Here is a 16,334-nt window from a genome sequence, read left to right as displayed (position 1 = left end):
ATTCAAATAAACTATCAAAGAGGAAAAAATTGTGGCATGTAGTCTGCAGAAAATACAACAACAACAACAACAAAAAAGAAACTCTTACCTCGGTGTTGAGAGAAACTTACATTCATCAATTCGACAACAATAGAGATTCCCTACCCGGTTGCACAGAGTATCAACAAGCACTGCCGGGCTCAGGCTGAGCATCCCCCCTTTTACTAACAGCTGAATATTAGATGAGGGGGGCCGGCCCACGCCCATCCCTTCCCAACACAATAGAGACACGCGCCCAGATTTCCATTCATTACATGCACTGGCTGGCACCGACGGATACAGATAAGAGGATGATGAGAGCAATTAAGACGCCGGGATGAATTTGTACGCTTTAATTTTCTGAGTAATGCAGTAAAGTAACATTTGGTTAATATTTATTGGAGCTGTCGCAAACATATTATCACTGTGATCAGTGTTTAAATGACTCAATTGCTCGGCAGTTCAATTCAAACAATTAACTAAGCCTGGAAATATCCAGTAATATTAACTGTAAGAAATCCTACAACCTTGAATATTGACAAAAATCGAACGAGTATCACAATATTTGAAATAAAACACCTTTATATTGGTATGTATGAATAAACTCAATACATTTGGGGGAAGGTTATTTGTTTTCTAGAAAATATTGACCCACAAGTGTCAGAAAGCCCACAACAAGAAATTATAAGGCCAAACCAGTATTGAAGCTAAAATAATGAATTAATTAGTCTGTAAATGGAAATTATGTTGCTAATCATTAATTTCTTAAGCAAAAATATCAAACATACTCTGGTGAAAGCCTTTCAAATGTCAGGATTTGCCGCTTTACTCTGATTGTAAATTAAATATCTCTGAGTTTTAGACTGTTGATACAAAAAAAAAAAAAAAGACAGGACACTCAGAGATCGCTTTAAACTCCAAGTTACTGTAACATGCGTATTTAAAGATTTTTCTGATATTTTACGAGCCCCAAAAAACAAAAAAAAACATTAATTCAAGAAAATAATTGAACATTTATTCAATAATGTACGTAACTGTTACTTGCAGTGAAACCTGACATACATACGGTACAATAAACAGGTACGGTCCAGTGTTTATACATACAAACAAACAAACAAACAAACAAACAAAAAAAGGGACCACCAGATATCTCGGTGAAGGTCAGCTGAGCTGTTACCTGAACACATTCAATGTGCAGTGAGCAGGCAGCACTGGATAGGATCTCTAAATTTAACCGGTCAGCTCTTCATGGCTTGTCATGTGGGTATGAACCTGCTGAGGCTTCAGTTCCCTGCTACAGACCAGGGTCTGCTCCAGGTTTTGCAGGGTTGTCTCGAAATGCAGAAGCAGAATGTGGAAGTGGCTTTTTTTTTTTTTTTGCCAGTGTTTGACTTTAAAAAAAATAAAAATAAAAAACTGTGCAAACTTTGTGCTTGGAAAAGACACACACAAAAAAATAAATAATGAAAGTCTGACAATCTCAACACCACGGCGATAAACACAACATCCATCTAAACCGTGTTTCCTGCCTGCATCTGCACTTCTGACTGCGTGTTCAGGTTGACAAAACATCTGTGCGACACACACACACACACACACACACACACACACACACACGTATCATATGGCCTCAAATGTGACCAGGCAAAGAAAAGTAAAGGAATAGCTTTGTTTTTTTTTTGTTTTTCCTGCTGTCTGATAGACGGCTTTTTAACAGGGGGAAGTGTGCCCTCCTCTTGTTCACTACTATCACCAGGAAGCAACAGCAAAACACGAGCTCACCAAACTTTTTAGCAGGCTAACACGCTAGCGTTAGCTTCGAGTGGTTAGCCGTCCAACAGGTCCGTCAACGTTATTACTACTAAGAGACACAAAAAAAAAAAAAAAAAAAAGGTCCTGAAGTCGTCTCACCTATACGGGGGCTGCTCTGTCCTCGTTTGTAGTTTGGTTCCGGTCTGGAGAAACCTGTTAAAAAAAACAAAACAAAAAAAGAAGCCGTAGTTTTCAAGTCATCTTGTGTTTTTGCTTCACAGCAACGTGAACCTGCTGCAGTGAAGCCCCGCCCCCTTCCACCTCTTGTTACAGTGAAGCCCCGCCCCTCCCACCTCTTGTTACAGTGAAGCCCCGCCTCCTTTTATTTTTTTTTTTACCTCTGGTTACAACATTTGAAGCCTTCTCTCCACCGGGACCGGTGAGACTTATTACAAAAACATCATATTTTTAACAACATATTTTTACCTAAACTGCCGTAAACCTTTTTGTGTGCTTTTAAGCTTCTTTTTTTTGTTGTTGTTGTTGCTTATGTTTTACATCCACAGGAGTCATCTCTCTGCTTAATTATTAATTTCCCTTTTGATACTTCCATTTTTTTTTTCCTGGTAAGTAAAATTCAAAATGCAGCACTTGTATTCATAATGTTTTTTTTTTTGTTTTGTTTTTTTTGTATTATGGCCTTGTTACATTTACTTCAATAAAGGTTCTGCATAATTCATCCACCAATGATTTTCACAATCAACCCTCTACTTCATTTCCGATTATGCTTATTGACATAAGAGATGAATAACCTACAGCTGATAACCAGTTCATTTCAAAGAGACACAAAACAAGTGCAAATCAGTGTCTTTGAGTGAAACACATGAATGATATTTGTACCTTGATGAAAGGTAATTATTTAATCAAGTAAAATGTAATAATTGATTTCCCGGTTTTATAATAACATTGTCTGCATTTTTTCCCAACAGACATTTTGACTTTGACAGTGGTTTTGTTCTACGGTTTCCAAGTAAGTGTGCATGCATGATACCAGGACCTGGAAACTGAAAACGGATAAATGGAGTGTATAGCCATCAATAATTTTATCTGTGATATGTTAAATGTCCCATTGCTATGTTAGTGTGAGCATCAGCATGTGGATAGCAATTGACACCAACATAATCACCATAAACTTCATCCTGCATTGCACCACAGCGATGAAGGGACATAGTATGTTGTTTTATATTCTGCTGTTCAGGAGTCAACAACAACAACAAAAAACACAAAAAAAAAAAAATCAATTAACTTTTCTGGACAAAAAGAAAACATTTATCTTAAAACACAATGTTAGTGTTTAAAAATAATTTCTCTTTATTTTGCCACATAAATCAGAATTTTAATGTACTGTTATACAAATCTTTCAATAAATTTCCTTCTGACACAAAAATAACCATTATGTTACACAGGCGCTCGCACACACACACAAACACACACGCAGGCACACATGCACACAAAAACAAAATGCGCCATTTAGTGATTTGGCACTTTGGACATATGGAGCAGTTTGCATTGATCTGCTGGTTTGGGTGGCCATGCAGTGCAATAATCGCTATGCTTGTAGAATGACATCCCTTTCCCTCAGGTGGGCCGTATGCGCCTACACAGGGCCCAGGCTACAAATATAGTTTACTTGAGATCACATCAACATGTAACGGATCACATGAATACTGGTACACACACAGTTATGGCAGGAATACGCAAATGTTAGAAAGTCTTAAAAGGAAATGAAAAGAGGTCCACACCTCTGCTGCTTTGTTATTACTTTACATAACACAAATGCACCAATTCAACTCAAATTACGGACAGATTTTGTGGGAGGAAAAAAAAAAAGCACATCTTTAAAGTGTCATGATATTGTGGGTTTAAAAACCTCATTATATCTGCTCTAACAGATTCATAAAAGCGTTGTTTTATTATTCAAACATCAGTGAGGTGCCTGTTAAGGTGCCTTCTCTGCACCACATTTCCACATCTTCTTTTCCAATGCAATCTAATATGCCAGAAAAAATATAACAAGGGTGGCCGTTTGAACTCCCGCATGTTGTAAAGAGTAAACTGGATGATTAATGGAGAGCCATGGACCAAAACAACATGAGTGTGTCTCTTACACCATACAGTAAATGCACCCTGAAACATCCCCTAGTCTAACATTAAGTGCACACAATATGAAATAAGACCATTTACCACAACAGCTGGTCTATGTCTTTGAATTTTGTACAATATTATTATGTCACATACATAAATAACTGAGTCAGATTTCCTCACAGACAAATGCCAATACTTATATAGTTTGTAGCCTGAATATGTGCTTTTGTGCACTGTGCATTGATTTGAAAGGTTTTCTTTTACATTGGATTGGCTTGTAATATTTATGGCTAGATAATTTAATTATATAGTACGTCAATGTGGTAATCTGATTAGATTTCTGTTGCATTTGCAGAATTTAAGACAATTACTGAAGCTGTACAAGTATTTAGCAAAGACGTACATAATCTTGTCTTTCCCTTAGTTATATTTAGGACTTCTATGAATTAGATCATTTTGGATAGTTGTATTACAGAAGCAATACATTTGGAGACAGAGGAAACCTGTTGTGTGAAAAATCTGAGCTGAATTAAAAAAAAAAGAAAAGAAAATCACACACCTCCAAACCCCAAGCTGAAAATCCAAAACCACAAGAGGGTAAATAAACTCCCTTTGAAACACACATTTATCTGATGAGTCATGAGTCAAAAAAAAAAGAAAATAAAAGCAGCAGATATGAAAAATAACAAAAACAAACAGAAATCCATTTGAATACTTCTTTTAGACTTTCCACTGCTGGAGAAGGAAGAGATATGAATTTCGGTCTCTCTCTCTTTTTCCTCTCCCCCGGTCTCTCTCTCTCTCTCTCCCGGTCTCTCTCTCCTGGTCTCTCTCTCAGATATAGTCAATTCATTGCAGAAAAGAAAATCCTCGAAGAATGAATTTCAAAGTCACAAACATCTAAATACAAAACACATACAATGTGAATTCTTCTTGAATAAAGATTTTAAAAAAGACATCAAAATCAAACGATACTTTGAGGATCCTAAGGCCTGTTTGAAGTTGGCAGCTGATGATAAAGGTTATGTTTCTTTTAACATGTACACATTTTCTGTTCCCACCTAACAGAGGCTTGTATCCAGACAATGACAAAAACCCTCCACATACTGCACTTCTACTCTGTTTATGTAACATGATACTGCACTGGTGTAACTGCATCTAGGTTCTTGCAGCGCCTCATCCAAAGTGTTATTTCACCTGCAGAGTACATAGAGGGTTTAAGGCAGCTTGGAAGTCTTCATTTTCACTAATGTAATGTAAAGTAACCACTATCGCTCGTTAGTTTACACCGTGACCGTTGCTTCGTCTTGGTCTCTCATCCATGTCAGAAGTGTGATTGCTGTCATCCTTGCTACTGGAAGTTTTGACAGGACGTTGACTTTGTGTTTTCTGTCTGAAAGGATTCTCAGAGATATTTGGTTCTTTGTCAGGTAAACAGGCTCGACACACTCCGGCTCTCAGTGGTTTCTAGTTCATCTCAGTGTTTCTGCTGCTGATGGGACTGTGCACCGCCGTCCCAAGTCCTCATGTGGCCTTGACTTTCTGGTTGCAGTTGTTGTCTGTGCTGTTGTGATCTGTCTGGTTGTCCTGTGCGCTGTCCTTCAGTAGGTTGTCCCGCTGCTCTTTGGCCTGCCGGCATCTCAGTCTGACAGGTAGGGCCAGTACAACCAGCAGACATAGAAGGTGTAAGCAGAAGTACCAAGACCTGCAAAGACATCCAAAAGTGAGAATGTTTGAATATGGTTTATTATAAGGAGCATTTGACTGACAAATACCGATGCAAGTTGAATACAGCCACAAAAAAAGAGTATATTTTTTCACTAATTGTCACTATACTGCTGCTGGACAGAAACCATTAGTATGTTTATTGTGTGTGTTCAACAGAGGGAACAAAAAAAAGTTGATTTCTCTGTAAAATAATTAAAGCCGGCAGATATGTTGGCAGGTGATGCATTCAAATGTTATTTCCGGTAAGTGCAGAACGATTTCCGACAACACTACCCTGTCGAAAATTCAAGTAAGTGTATTAGTATGTAGCAGTACTATATGTGAGTGTACTGAGGGAAGATTGTGACATGATTATACCCACAAGCCATCATGAGGTCCACATTTTGTGCCTTTAGTGAAACCTCTTGACAACTGCTATATGAATTGTTATGAAATTTGTTAAAGGCCTTCATGTTCCCCTCAGGATGAACTGCAACAACTCCGGTGATCTCTTAACTTTTCATCTAACGCCATCATCAGGTCAACGTTATAATTTGTCTTTGGTTTGTGAACAAAGTGAGTCAGTTTTATATTGGCTCTCCAGCAGCCGCTTGCTGATGACTGGGTCTGTATTTTATGGCAGCGGCTGAGCAATGTTAAGGCCGCCAATTTTATTTCCTCCTCATCAATCCTCCTCGTCCTTTGCTCATTAAGCTGTCTTGTTAACTGTTCCAGGCTGACAGGAGAGACCCAAGCCACTAAAAAAAAGTGTTCATTTCAACACTGTGGGCAGTGACTTCATTTACATTCTTAATATTACAATAATTTCACACAACAGCAGTTGTGAACATGGGTCTCTCTATTAATTACTTCACTGAGAAAGAGTGTTAAAGAGGCCTAATATCAACGCACATGTCAAGAACACACATACCTGTAGAATTTGAGCGAGGGTCCTACAGCAAGTAGGACAAATGGTACCACTGTGTAACTAATGGCAACCTGAGTCCATGCCCACGTGATGACATCATAGATGCACTTGTATGAGTCAGAGACCAGGAAGTATGGTCTGATGTTGTGCCTTACCTGGAAAAAAAGAAGATGTCCTGTAAGTAAACAAGGCTGGAAACTTTCAATTACACTCAAACACTCAGTAAACTCAAATTGAGCCAACAGACCTCGTTCCAGAAACCTCTGCATGATATCAGACATTATTGCCTGGCCCTGCTTATTATCTACCCATCTTTCTTTTCTTTCTTTTTTTTTTACTGCCTCTTTTTGCCTCTGTCTTTTCCATCTCATAACTCTTCGGAGAAATTTATCTCTGAACATCTCTGTGTGGCAATGGCCAGTAGTTTTATGGCGTAACTGGGTCAGTAATCTGTGTGTCCCCCTTCAGATAACGAAAGAAAGTCTCTGCAGGAACTCACCTGCACAACACATTTACTGTTTGGGCATTTAAGTTAAACAACCCTTCCTACATATATTATCCAGAGTTACAGCACATTTCTACTTTACTATGACTCCACTGTCTCCACATAAATGTCCTCTTGTCTCCTTGTTTCACACAACTGGAGTGAAGAAGTCTGGTTTCGCATAGAATAGCAGTAATGGTCTCACACTTAAAAAGAGGTAGACAGTAAGTGGCACTACTTCATCATTATCCACTTACTCTCCATAAAGTGATTTTGTTGAGTGTTTGTGGTAAATCTAAAGAGCTTTTGCGCGGAGCAGCAGCAAACAAATCGCTCTCTGTGTCAGACACTCTATGCAAATGTACCTATTATGTTTGGTTTGCTAGGTGACAAGAGAGCCATGCACTGATTTAAAGTTATGATTCTTATCTATTTGTTTGAATTTGGCTGGTATGGAGGGAGACAACGCGTGTACTCACTGAACGTGCAGCCATGGTCATGGCGATGCCAGTGAGGAAGGTCAGGTAGTAGCCAGGGTACACCCCGTGCCACATGGCTGACAGCAGGAAGGTGGCAGCGGTGGGGTTAATGTGACAACGCTCGTAGCACACCCTGAGAGGAAAACCCGGAGTTCAGTACAAACAATCAGAAGACTTTCAGTCTTTGTTCACTGCATTAAAGTTAATTGCTTTAAATTCTGGTTCTGGTCAAATAATACAGTACAAAAACTCAACCTGAAATATGCAGATATGGATCACAAATCTACGCTCATATTTCAACACCGCTTTACAGTCACGACTTGTTCTCACAGAAACTGAGTCAGATACAGTATTACAACCGGAATGCTTTTACCTTTTGAGCCAGAGAGCTGTTTGAATATTCCAGTTGTCTAGGAACATCTTGAAACTGGTGGCGAACTGAAATTGGATCCAAAAAAAATTCACTTTTAGGTTTTACTTGGAAAGAGCCTTTATCAGGATATAATAGGTCTCATAGAAAGATCCAAACCTCAATGTCCAGAATTCTGAGATTGGATATCAGGTCCCACCGTGGGGAGCCGTCTTTGTTGTATCCATTGAAGCCAAATCCAGCAGCGTTGTTGATAGCATCAGCTGCAGGAGAAATGTGCAAATGTTTCTGAGTACAATGATGCAGTTTAAGGACGTGAAGCGGTTACTGTTCTTTACTGCTGCTGTTAAGTGTGTGAAGCAGTGACAGAAACAGATGGAGAAGCAGCATTACCAGCATTTGTTGCTGGTTAGGAACGAAGAGCTGCAGTTTTCAATTTAACACTAGATGGCACTGTAACATCAAGACATGCTGTTAAATAAGAGGATTTTTTTTTTTTTTTTTAAGGCTGTATCTCAACATACTGCACAGACTACTTCACAAATAATACAATTCTTTGAGCCCAGAGCAGCTCAGTGAGTTCATACCACTCAGGGGAGCAGTGGGATTGAATAAAACCAAAGCAGTAACAGTTAAATGTAAAATTCACATCTGTTTTTGTCCTGCTTTATCTCCGAAATCGCTCACCATGTGTCTTGCTAACAGTCTCTTCTGATATTTGTTGGCATAATTTACAATTAGATCAACTGTGTAATTTGACAATGTAAGTACCATCTTCTTTCCGTTACTGAATTAAAGGACTAAACCAGCATAATGAAATCACTTCCTCCACCACTTTAATCGTCGCCTCAAACTCACCAAGTGTCCAGACAAAGTAGTACTTGGGCCTCAGAGACAGCATCGCCAGGTAAAGGTAGATGACCTGGAGGTGGAAGGGTGTGGAGTTGACAAAGTCGTCGTTGATGGAGTGCTCCACTGGGAGCAGCTTGCACAGCGACAGATAGATGCCAAGCGAGATGGCGCACGTACACAGCTTGGAGATGACGTCATTCTGGGCAGAGGTGAGAGTGCAGACACAAAGAAGCAGTCCAATTTAATATCATTATGCCGTCACACATTCACAAAGGATTATCAACAACATTACGAGACAATACTTTTCCTTCAAAAACTCAAGTCCGTGAGTTTTCTTTCATGTTTTATATTTAGCAACATCTGTGCTTCACTCTGTTCCTTTTGTCTTTTCAGACACATCTTAGTGTGTAATTAATGTATTAATGCATTATGCAGCAAGAATACATCAATAACCTTGAGCTCTACACATTCGCATCATTAAATTGTAAATAATGTCTCCGTTTGTGTTTCTGTAGAGGGAACCAAACACATCATAAAAACCCTGGACTTCTTAAGACTGCTCTACTCTGAGCATTAGTAGTAAGTGAAATATTATATTATAACCACGAATGCTGTATTCAAGTACCCTCATTGAGGGTTTAAAGCTTAAAATGTTTTTTTGCAAACTACAGCTAAAAATGGAGGTCTATTTTACCCGTCTTAACATTATGTTCTGAGTTCGGTAAAAAAAAAAAGAAGAAGCAATTTGTATTCAATGTGAAGCCTGTCTGCATATTTGCTGTTTTTCTTTACTGCTTACTAATTAACTGGTATCTGCTAAAAGCTAAATGTGGAACTGAAACATCACTGTGTTTGTTTCAGCTATACAGAATCTGCGTGTGCGTGTGTGTTGTACCTTGGGTGAGGGTTCGCTCTGCTTGTACTTCCCGTTCTCCTTCCCGTTGGCATTCTCCTGGTGGCGCGGCTGGTAGCACGTCCCCTCGATGAAGGCCATGTAGTCGTTGTAGGAGCAGGTAGGCCCCGCCAGGATGCCCATGAAGTTACAGTTGTAGCTGAGGTACTCCAGCAAACTGGGCATCCGACTTGAGGGTGACGGGGTGGAGACAAAAAAAGAAAAGAAAAAAGGAAATTAGTTTTCCGATGCTTTACCATCATATTGTGTTGCAATCCTTACACAGTCCAGACTAAATGCCTGAAAATGAATTAACCCAGGGCATTGTGCCCATGAAGTAGTGCCCATGATGACTACCTGTTCACTGAGAAACAAGCAGTTGTCTCATCCACTATACTGTCCAGCATAGACAGAGGATACCGACTGACCCCCGAGACTTTGTGGTCTCCTGCTGCTTCCCAGTTGAATTTCCTCATCTGGGTGAAGTAGTAATTTAACTGCCAGCACAGGAGCTCCTGTTTCCACTGCTCCTTCCTCACCTTCCCAGTGGCTGTCAGTTAGCGGCTGTCAGTTGATGCATCACTCTTGGGGACCTAATTTCAAACTATCTAGTGCAGCTTATGATCAATCTGTTTATGTTTTTTATAAAAGTCCAGTACATTTCCAAGATTAGACTGCAATAAAAGGGTCAAAATATTGCTTCTGAAAATGCATTTGATTTAACGTATTCAGTTTGGGTAACTTTGGCTGCATCTGCGTATTTATGTGTGCATCTAGGTTAGTTTCATATGCAACATGTGGGTTTAATGTTTCCTTTTCCGTTTTTCTTTTTCATTTTGCCCTTCTTAAGCATTTCATGCTCCCCAAGGGGTTGCAATTTGGTGATTTTCTACGCAAAAATAAAAAGCATCAGACAGAGCTCATAAATTGCGATTAAAAACCATGCCACCTTTTTGAATTCAACTTGATTGAGTGAACTCATCATCTGAACCATTAAAAACATACCTGAGTCACATACCTGATAGCTAGGTATTTCTGACTGGGAGTCAGCTGCCCTTCTCGCTTGGTCAAACCTGCAGAGAGACACAGAGGGGCATTTTAAAATGGTAACATGGGATATGGATAACAGCTTAATAGTATATGTGTGTATATATATATATATATATATATATGTATTTAGTGTGTGTGTGTGTGTGTGTGTATGTATGTATATATACACACACATACACACACACTAAATATAGTCTGAAACCTAGCCAGTGTCAGAATTAACTGTCCATGCATCACAAAGCTCTGTAATGTAAATAATACCAATTTTCTTTACATGAGCAGAGGATAATAAGTGAGAGAAAGCATGATGTCTCTGTGTACATCTCATAAACGGTCATCATCAAATACGGGTTGTTCCACGTTTCAGTCTGCTCTTTGTTATGAAGACCTGTGGCTACGCAACGCTAGGCTACAAGAGCCAACAACTTCTTGTGCAACACAATGTTTGGTTACATTTTGTCGCCACCGCCCCCTTGACCACAACTAAACCTCTGGTGCCTTTAATGAATGTATTCTTCAGACCTGGCATCTATCTCATGTGTGTCAGAATAAACAGTTCACTGTTATCAGGGTGTGACAGTTCTCAGAGGGTGGTGAATTACAGCCTTAGATTCTCATTAGACGCACGAGAAGCAGTGACCTGAAGAGAATTGAAAACACTGTGCTTCTCTACTGTGCGTATACACACACACACACACACACACATATATACGCACACGCATGCCGATACACAAATTGTAATTACCCTGCTGATTGTGATCAGAGTAGAATTTCCCGCAGGGACTTAAGACTCCAAGTTGGAACTAAAACGCTGCGAGTGAGTCTCATCACCGTCTGACTCTCTCACATTGGATCACACTTGTGTATTTTAACACCTGACCTCAACTCTCCATCTTTATTTAGTCCAAATTAGCACACAGTGTCTCAGTAATAGCAGCAAACTCTGTATTTGTTTCAAAAAGCTGCCCTGCTTCAAAAATCAGAGGGTCTGCAGTAATGCCATTGGAACAGGACACGCGTCTCGACTTCACTTCTATGTTTTAATAAATGGCTCGAAGGTTGTAATTGAATTGTAACAGTATGCAGCCTAGTTTGATTCAGTATGTTTGAAGTCAGCTAATAAACTGTTACATAGTGAGTGTGTGTGTGTGTGTGTGTGTGTGTGTGTGTGTGTGTGTGTGTGTGTGTGTGTGTGTGTGTGTGTGTGTGTGTGTGTGTGTGTGTGGGGAGGGGGGGGGGGGGTCATTGCTTGGTCATTGCTCCGTTACATAACTGGGTTTATGCTCTCTTTGGTTCACTAGTCCGTTTGTCAGAAGTGACTACTGGCTCAGAAAGAGGCAGTGTGATCTGTTTTGAAACTCCAAAGAGAATTGAACTGGCATTTTCACTTCAGTTACGTCTGCCACTTTGCTTTGTTTTTTTCTTTTTAAGAGTACACACACACACACACACACACACACACACACACACACACACAGAAAGCACACAGGCTTTTCGATGCTCGTCTTACCGTCATGTATTTCAAATGCCAAGCTGGTAATCTTCTGCGTTATAACCATCATGGGCCTAATAAAGAACAGAACAAAAACAATTTTCAGCTGTTTTGATATGTGACATTTCTCCAGAAATATTTTCTTACATACTAAAAGTTGATTTAATGGTTGGTTTTAGATTTTTCACAAAAGTAGGTGTAGGTCTGCTGTAGGTATTCTTTCCATTTTTCTTGTCCACTTTGCGGACCTGCAGATCCGGTCCTGTGCTGCTCAGCCTTCCTTATCCTGACTTAATAAAATCATTCTCTGTCAAAGCACTATATGAATAACATTGCACAGTCTGCTCTCATGTGATTTAGCCTGAATTTAGTTGTGTACAACCTTTCAGTTGATGCTTGCATCAGCAAGTGCGAGTTCTTGATTTATTTTACACATGAAAACTGCTGGTGGCAGCATCAAGTTAAGCTACAGAGGCACAGGCCTGGAGAGGATCTGCTCTTTAAATAAAATTGCTTCGAAGTTTTGAGGAAAATTATTGACAACAGCATATTTGGCTACAAGGGTCACACTGACATTTAGAAAACATGTGAATTTGACATTTTCAGGAAAAACAGAGGGACAGCGAGACGCAGCCGAAGGAGCAAAATCTCCGCCCTCACAGAGGCAGTATAGGTTGGCATTAGGTTGCTTAGCAACTAGCCACCCCCACCCTGCTGGGAGTGCAGGCTGTCTGCTTGAATTGTCAGACAGTCTGGAGGAGTGGGAACCAACCGCAAGGAACTGAAGTCCCTATCGTCGTCGTCCTCCTGCGGACACAGCCGAGCTGTGTGACACGCTTCTGTTTGTCAGCTGGAGTCATATCCAATATTCACTTGATGCTTACTGACTGTGTCTCTTTTGAGCATCATTTGGACTCCATTTTTGATTCAAATAAAAAAAATTGTGGCCTTAATGAAATAAAAAGCTAATAATTAAAAAGCTCTGTGGAGTAACTTACCCTGTAAAATCAGCAGAGTACATGCCATAGTCAAACACGTAAACTCGTGTGATCTGACACAATATCAAGTATCCAAGTGTCACAATGAAGCAGTACCTGCACAGAAAAGGAAGAAAAAGAGGAGAGAGAAAAATATATTATAATATGTCTTTATCTAAATAATATATAAAAGTACAAGTTGACACCCCCCAAAAAAACTGCAAAACTTTGGTACATTTATTCTCAATTAAAATTCTTCTACTGGTTTTTAAGGCTCTTAATGGTTCAGCAGTTTCTGTTCCAAACAGTTCTCTTAGTTCGAGTACTGACGGCTGGCGAAATGTTCCAAAAATTAACTACAAAAAAGCATTGTTTTTTATGCATTTAAGATTTAGAACATACTCCCGCTGCAAATTAGAACAACTTCTGTTGACAGTTTCAAGAAACGGCTCAAGACTTACTTTTATGAACTTGCTTTTAAGTAATTCTATATTTTTTCTATTACTTTTTATATTTAATGCTTCTTCTGACTCGGATTAAAGTTGTCTATTTGTTATCCCAAGTTGTTTTACTGCTGACTTATCCTATCAACTGCATTATGGTATCTTATGTCTTTTTTTTTTTTTACCTTCTTCTGTAAAGCACTTTCGGCTGCATTTTATGTTTGAAAGGTGCTGTACAAATAAAGTTGATTATTATTATTATAATTAATGGGCACTGTGCTGTGGTGCTTTTCAGATGGGGCACCTTGGTATACATAATGTAAACCTTTAATTTGGGAGCTCTGAGGGGAGAAAATAAACTTTCGTCCCTTCGCTCTGCGTCAGAAAGAGGATTCCCCCCCCTCCCTCACTCCCTCCCTCCTCCCCTCCAACAATATAGCATAAAAGGCAGTGGCCTCAGGGCTGAACTATGGAATGGGGAGGGGGGCCAAAACCTGGACAAAAGGGCAGAGAAAGCTCCAGTAATGTGTCACTGTCAGAGGAAGGAGGACAACACAACCTTTCACAACAGAAGCAGCCAAAGACAGAGCAGCCTGTGGTACAAAGCCGCTGCGGAGTCAGCCCAAGTCGAAGCTAGCCAGATAGCATCCCTCCACTGCCAACAATAAGAGGATTGTGCTGCTCCGAGAAGGAATACAGCACACCAGCAAGAGCCAGGCTGCGTTGGAGATAAGACACAACGGGACCTCTTGATTCTGAAAGCCTACTGTATCTGAAGCAGCCAAGACATCACCTGATCTCTGCTGCCGAGTGTTTAGAAATCAAAATAAGGCACAACTATTTTCAGAGCTTCGTCACTAAAACCTCTGAGATTACACACTACTATTAATCACAAAAGCCCCAGAGAAAGCACTGTAAACAGGAGATAATCATTATACACTCCTTTTATGTGCTCTGAGATTTCTGTTTGTATCCACCCCACACTTGGCATCTCTTCCGGGGGCATAACAGTTTACACAATTTTTCTTCAGCATCCCCATATATGGGAGACTACATGGCTCCTCACAATGGTGACTGTATTCCCGGACCAGCTGTGCAGCAACAGTGCTCATTTAAATGTGCTGCATGGATACATTCTGTAATACGAGTTAAAATGTCTGTTTCATGGGGAGTAATTTATTTTTGGAACACTGGAGGATTTCTTGAAGACCCTTAGTGGCATTTACCTAACAGTGTTGCCTGTAGCCTTTCTAAAGAAATAAATGTTTGCAGAAAACATTGAAAGACAGAAACTTCTCATCTGCCTTGCGGTATATTAGTCGTCTTGCTCATTATTAGACAAATAGCTGAGGACATTGTATTCATTTATTCTTTATAAACATCCCACTCTGTTTGCTTTCTACAATCTTTTTTTATCTGGTTTGCAAAGCTCTCTCAGTTTATGTGATTTGATTCTAAAAAAGCTCCCAAAACATGCCACAGATTAAATGTCACAAGGCCCAATCTCTGTTAATTGGATTCTCAGTGGTACATAACAAGCAGAAAGAAACTGGGAGCAGTTCTAACCAGCGGTGCCGGCAGCTGTAATCCTGTACGTAAATATTGTTTTATGATTTTGTTTTGTTGCTTTTTTTTGTGTGACAAGAGCAGAATTGGTCCATTTTTCTGGCTGCCTCCACTCACTAACATTATGATCCAAATCAGCCAAATCTGAGTTATATGGCGGTGCTGTGTTGGTAACTTTTGTGCATGGATCAGGTTTTCTTGCTCTCTCACTTGCTCGCTCAGACGTATGTTTTGCAGAGTAACATAATTATTATTGGCCCTGGTGCATCTGTGTTTCGCTGGCTCCTCACTTCGTACTTCCCAGCATGCCTTCTTCTTTCGTAACTTTTAAGAACAAAGCAACAAACATTAAGCGATCGGTAGAAATTTTTATTTTTTTAAATAAAACATGCAGTTTTATATATTACATAAAATAGGCTGCGTCTCAAAGCAGTAAGTGGTGTATATATCTATCACATCATACGAGATTAAAAAGCAGTGTTGAACAAACGATATAGCTTTGAATTGATATAAGGGCCAAAAGACTCATCCCAAAATCATGCATGTTCCCCTGACTGCTTTGGCACCGAATGTACCAACAATCATTCTGCCATGGCGTGTGGTCTCTGGAGTAAATCTAGACATTAAAGATAACCTGCATGCATGCGGGCGGTGCTTGCGCATACTGAGAAGTATAATCCTGCTAGTGCCCAAGGGTCAAACAGAATACCAGCACCTGACGCAACTTAAGTAATACCCTCCCTGCCAAGATCTGCTTTTAGCATAGAGGCAAAAGGACCATGGAGTTTGCATCTGGAACAAAACAAGTGTCACAAATGTCTCCTAATTTAGTTTCAATGTTGCTGCAATATCCTGAAACACACCAATTGGAGTCTGTCCCCATGTCAGCCCATCCCAGTTGCAGCACACCGCTCATGATCTCACTCAACATCCCCAAGTAACTGTAAGATGAAACCAGAGCATCCGGGGCTACAACCCATTAGTTCACTGATGCATTGGAGTGATGTTCACTTGCGTTCAACAGGCTTTTACCGAATTAAAGATTTTCTTGAAGCAAATGACAAAATCATTTTACAAATAACTTCATCAATGTCAAAACGAGGTGAAGAGTCAACAACCTTTTGGGAAAATGACGCAGAAATTAAACCTCTGGCAGAAAATATAGTTGCTTTGACACAG

The 16,334-nt window shown here is 39.8% G+C and overlaps 2 protein-coding genes across 6 annotated transcripts in view; both read right to left on the bottom strand.

Moving 5' to 3' along the window:
* kidins220a (kinase D-interacting substrate 220a) overlaps positions 1-2,056 on the bottom strand; it is a 44,485-nt gene extending 42,429 nt beyond the window's left edge. For 4 of the 5 annotated variants that reach the window (XM_069152316.1, XM_069152318.1, XM_069152319.1 and 1 more), the window contains exon 1: positions 1,930-2,056. The gene's annotated coding sequence lies outside the window, so the exon portion shown is untranslated. Of the gene's footprint in view, positions 1-88; positions 457-1,929 lie in introns of those variants that run through there. The other variant, XM_069152317.1, reaches the window with a different exon arrangement.
* A 1,061-nt stretch (positions 2,057-3,117) lies between these two features.
* mboat2a (membrane bound O-acyltransferase domain containing 2a) overlaps positions 3,118-16,334 on the bottom strand; it is a 40,754-nt gene continuing 27,537 nt past the window's right edge. The window contains exons 4-13 of the mRNA XM_069152315.1: positions 13,168-13,263; positions 12,188-12,243; positions 10,646-10,700; positions 9,631-9,817; positions 8,742-8,934; positions 8,043-8,146; positions 7,887-7,951; positions 7,514-7,646; positions 6,554-6,705; positions 3,118-5,620 (exon numbers count right to left, since the gene is read on the bottom strand). Coding sequence (XP_069008416.1) covers positions 5,440-5,620; positions 6,554-6,705; positions 7,514-7,646; positions 7,887-7,951; positions 8,043-8,146; positions 8,742-8,934; positions 9,631-9,817; positions 10,646-10,700; positions 12,188-12,243; positions 13,168-13,263 — 1,222 coding nt within the window. The 3' untranslated portion in view covers positions 3,118-5,439. The remainder of the gene's footprint in view (positions 5,621-6,553; positions 6,706-7,513; positions 7,647-7,886; positions 7,952-8,042; positions 8,147-8,741; positions 8,935-9,630; positions 9,818-10,645; positions 10,701-12,187; positions 12,244-13,167; positions 13,264-16,334) is intronic.

The sequence above is a fragment of the Embiotoca jacksoni genome, unplaced genomic scaffold (genome assembly GCF_022577435.1).
Source record: "Embiotoca jacksoni isolate LCO1_2020_lvr unplaced genomic scaffold, fEmbJac1.0.p SCAF_18, whole genome shotgun sequence".
NCBI classification, from domain to species: Eukaryota; Metazoa; Chordata; class Actinopteri; family Embiotocidae; genus Embiotoca; species Embiotoca jacksoni.
Note: the sequence above shows the minus strand (reverse complement) of the source record. Positions and strands in the feature narration are given on the sequence as shown.